The sequence below is a fragment of the Nanorana parkeri genome, unplaced genomic scaffold (assembly GCF_000935625.1).
Source record: "Nanorana parkeri isolate BGI_ZX_2015 unplaced genomic scaffold, ASM93562v1 scaffold2617, whole genome shotgun sequence".
Classification (NCBI taxonomy): Eukaryota; Metazoa; Chordata; class Amphibia; order Anura; family Dicroglossidae; genus Nanorana; species Nanorana parkeri.
The window spans coordinates 14,872-17,045 of record NW_017308885.1 but is presented as its reverse complement, the minus strand read 5'-3'; the positions used below and the strand labels follow the sequence as shown (position 1 = coordinate 17,045).

The 2,174-nt window shown below is 56.4% G+C and overlaps 1 protein-coding gene across 1 annotated transcript in view; it reads left to right on the top strand.

Moving 5' to 3' along the window:
- The window catches only part of LOC108802033 (tripartite motif-containing protein 3-like), a gene marked incomplete at its 3' end in the record, with an annotated part of 20,123 nt that overhangs the window by 8,338 nt on the left and 9,611 nt on the right, over positions 1-2,174 (top strand). The window contains exons 3-4 of the mRNA XM_018573921.1: positions 1,625-1,859; positions 1,950-2,101. Of these exons, the coding sequence (XP_018429423.1) occupies positions 1,625-1,859; positions 1,950-2,101 (387 nt within the window). The remainder of the gene's footprint in view (positions 1-1,624; positions 1,860-1,949; positions 2,102-2,174) is intronic.

Below are 2,174 nucleotides of genomic sequence, written 5' to 3'. Positions count from 1 at the left end.
CTCTGCTCACCTCCGGCAGCGTGTCTGCGGTCTCTGCTCACCTCCGGCAGCGTGTCTGCGGTCTCTGCTCACCTCCGGCAGCGTGTCTGCGGTCTCTGCTCACCTCCGGCAGCGTGTCTGCGGTCTCTGCTCACCTCCGGCAGCGTGTCTGCGGTCTCTGCTCACCTCCGGCAGCGTGTCTGCGGTCTCTGCTCACCTCCGGCAGCGTGTCTGCGGTCTCTGCTCACCTCCGGCAGCGTGTCTGCGGTCTCTGCTCACCTCCGGCAGCGTGTCTGCGGTCTCTGCTCACCTCCGGCAGCGTGTCTGCGGTCTCTGCTCACCTCCGGCAGCGTGTCTGCGGTCTCTGCTCACCTCCGGCAGCGTGTCTGCGGACTCTGCTCACCTCCGGCACCGTGTCTGCGGTCTCTGCTCACCTCCGGCAGCGTGTCTGCGGTCTCTGCTCACCTCCCTCAGTGTGTCTGCGGACTCTGCTCACCTCCGGCACCGTGTCTGCGGTCTCTGCTCACCTCCGGCAGCGTGTCTGCGGTCTCTGCTCACCTCCCTCAGTGTGTCTGCAGTGGGCGGGACTAGGCTTAGCCAGGTGTTGACGGACAAGCTACAGGCCTATGAATCAGCGGTGACAATACTGATGGCCACGCCCCCTGCAATGTCTTCTCCTCCGTCTGCACAGCCTACATGGGGGTGAAAACTCTGCTCTGAATTCAGGAGCAGTGCAGCATCGTTGTCACTTCACCACAGGAAGCTGCTTTAGGTGGACTTGACCGGCAGCTCAACAGATCGGTATTTGTGGGGCTCTGCAGGGGGGCTAAGAGGCCTGTCAGTGCGGATTCTGTACATGTATAATGCTGCAGCACACGTGTGTGTATGTATGTATGTATGATGGGAGGCTAGAGATCAGCTGCCACATACAGGTCACGGCTGGAGTTCTGTCATCTCTCCTAACATGAGGAACTCTCTGATTGAGGAGGGAGAAGGAGAGCGCACTTCCCCCGAACACAGGAAGTCAGTAAGGGAAGTGCAGACAATGAGGGACATTTATAGATAATGACACAGGAGGACCATCTCCAGACCTCCCATCTCTGATCTTATTCTGTATGTATGGACTCTGCACAGTACCACTTCCCATGTCCTGTATGTCGGGTGTCATTCTCGGTATCTGTTCCTATTCTGTATGTATGGGCTCTGCACAGTATCTCTTCTCTTGTACTCTATGCACCGTATCACTTCTCTTGTCCTCTATGCACAGTATCACTTCTCTTGTCCTCTATGCACAGTATCACTTCTCTTGTCCTCTATGCACAGTATCACTTCTCTTGTCCTCTATGCACAGTATCACTTCTCTTGTCCTCTATGCACAGTATCGCTTCTCTTGTCCTCTATGCACAGTATCGCTTCTCTTGTCCTCTATGCACAGTATCGCTTCTCTTGTCCTCTATGCACAGTATCGCTTCTCTTGTCCTCTATGCACAGTATCGCTTCTCTTGTCCTCTATGCACAGTATCTCTTCTCTTGTCCTCTATGCACAGTATCGCTTCTCTTGTCCTCTATACACAGTATCGCTTCTCTTGTCCTCTATGCACAGTACTGCTGGGTGTAATTCTCAGTGTCCGCCATGTTTCCGCAGGTGCCTGCAGAGCTACATCCCGCCGCAAAGCCTCACCCTTTCCTGCCCAGTATGCCGCCAGACTTCCATCCTTCCGGAGCGTGGGGTGTCCGCCTTGCAGAACAACTTCTTCATCACCAACCTCATGGAGGTTCTGCAGCGGAGCCCGGAGAGCGGCCGCCAGGAGCAGAGCGTGTTGCCGGGGGAGGGACACCCCTCCGGTACTTCGCTGTCTTGCCCCAACCATCAGGGCAAGGTAGGTGCAGCGCCCTCTACAGATCTCCTATAGATGAGTTGTCTTCTCTTCCTCCTCCAGCCGTTAAGTCTGTCCCCCGTCTTCCCGCAGACCATGGAGTATTACTGCGGACCCTGCGAGACCGCCATGTGCGCGGAGTGCACGGAGGGGGAACACCGGGAGCACTGCACCGTTCCATTGAAAGATGTTCTGGAGCAGCACAAAGCATCACTCCGCAGCCAGCTGGACAACATCAAGGGCAGGTAATGATGGGGGGTGTTCAGGTCATCTCTGCGGTGGGCTGGGCCTGCTGCACCATGAGGCACAGGGGAGTAA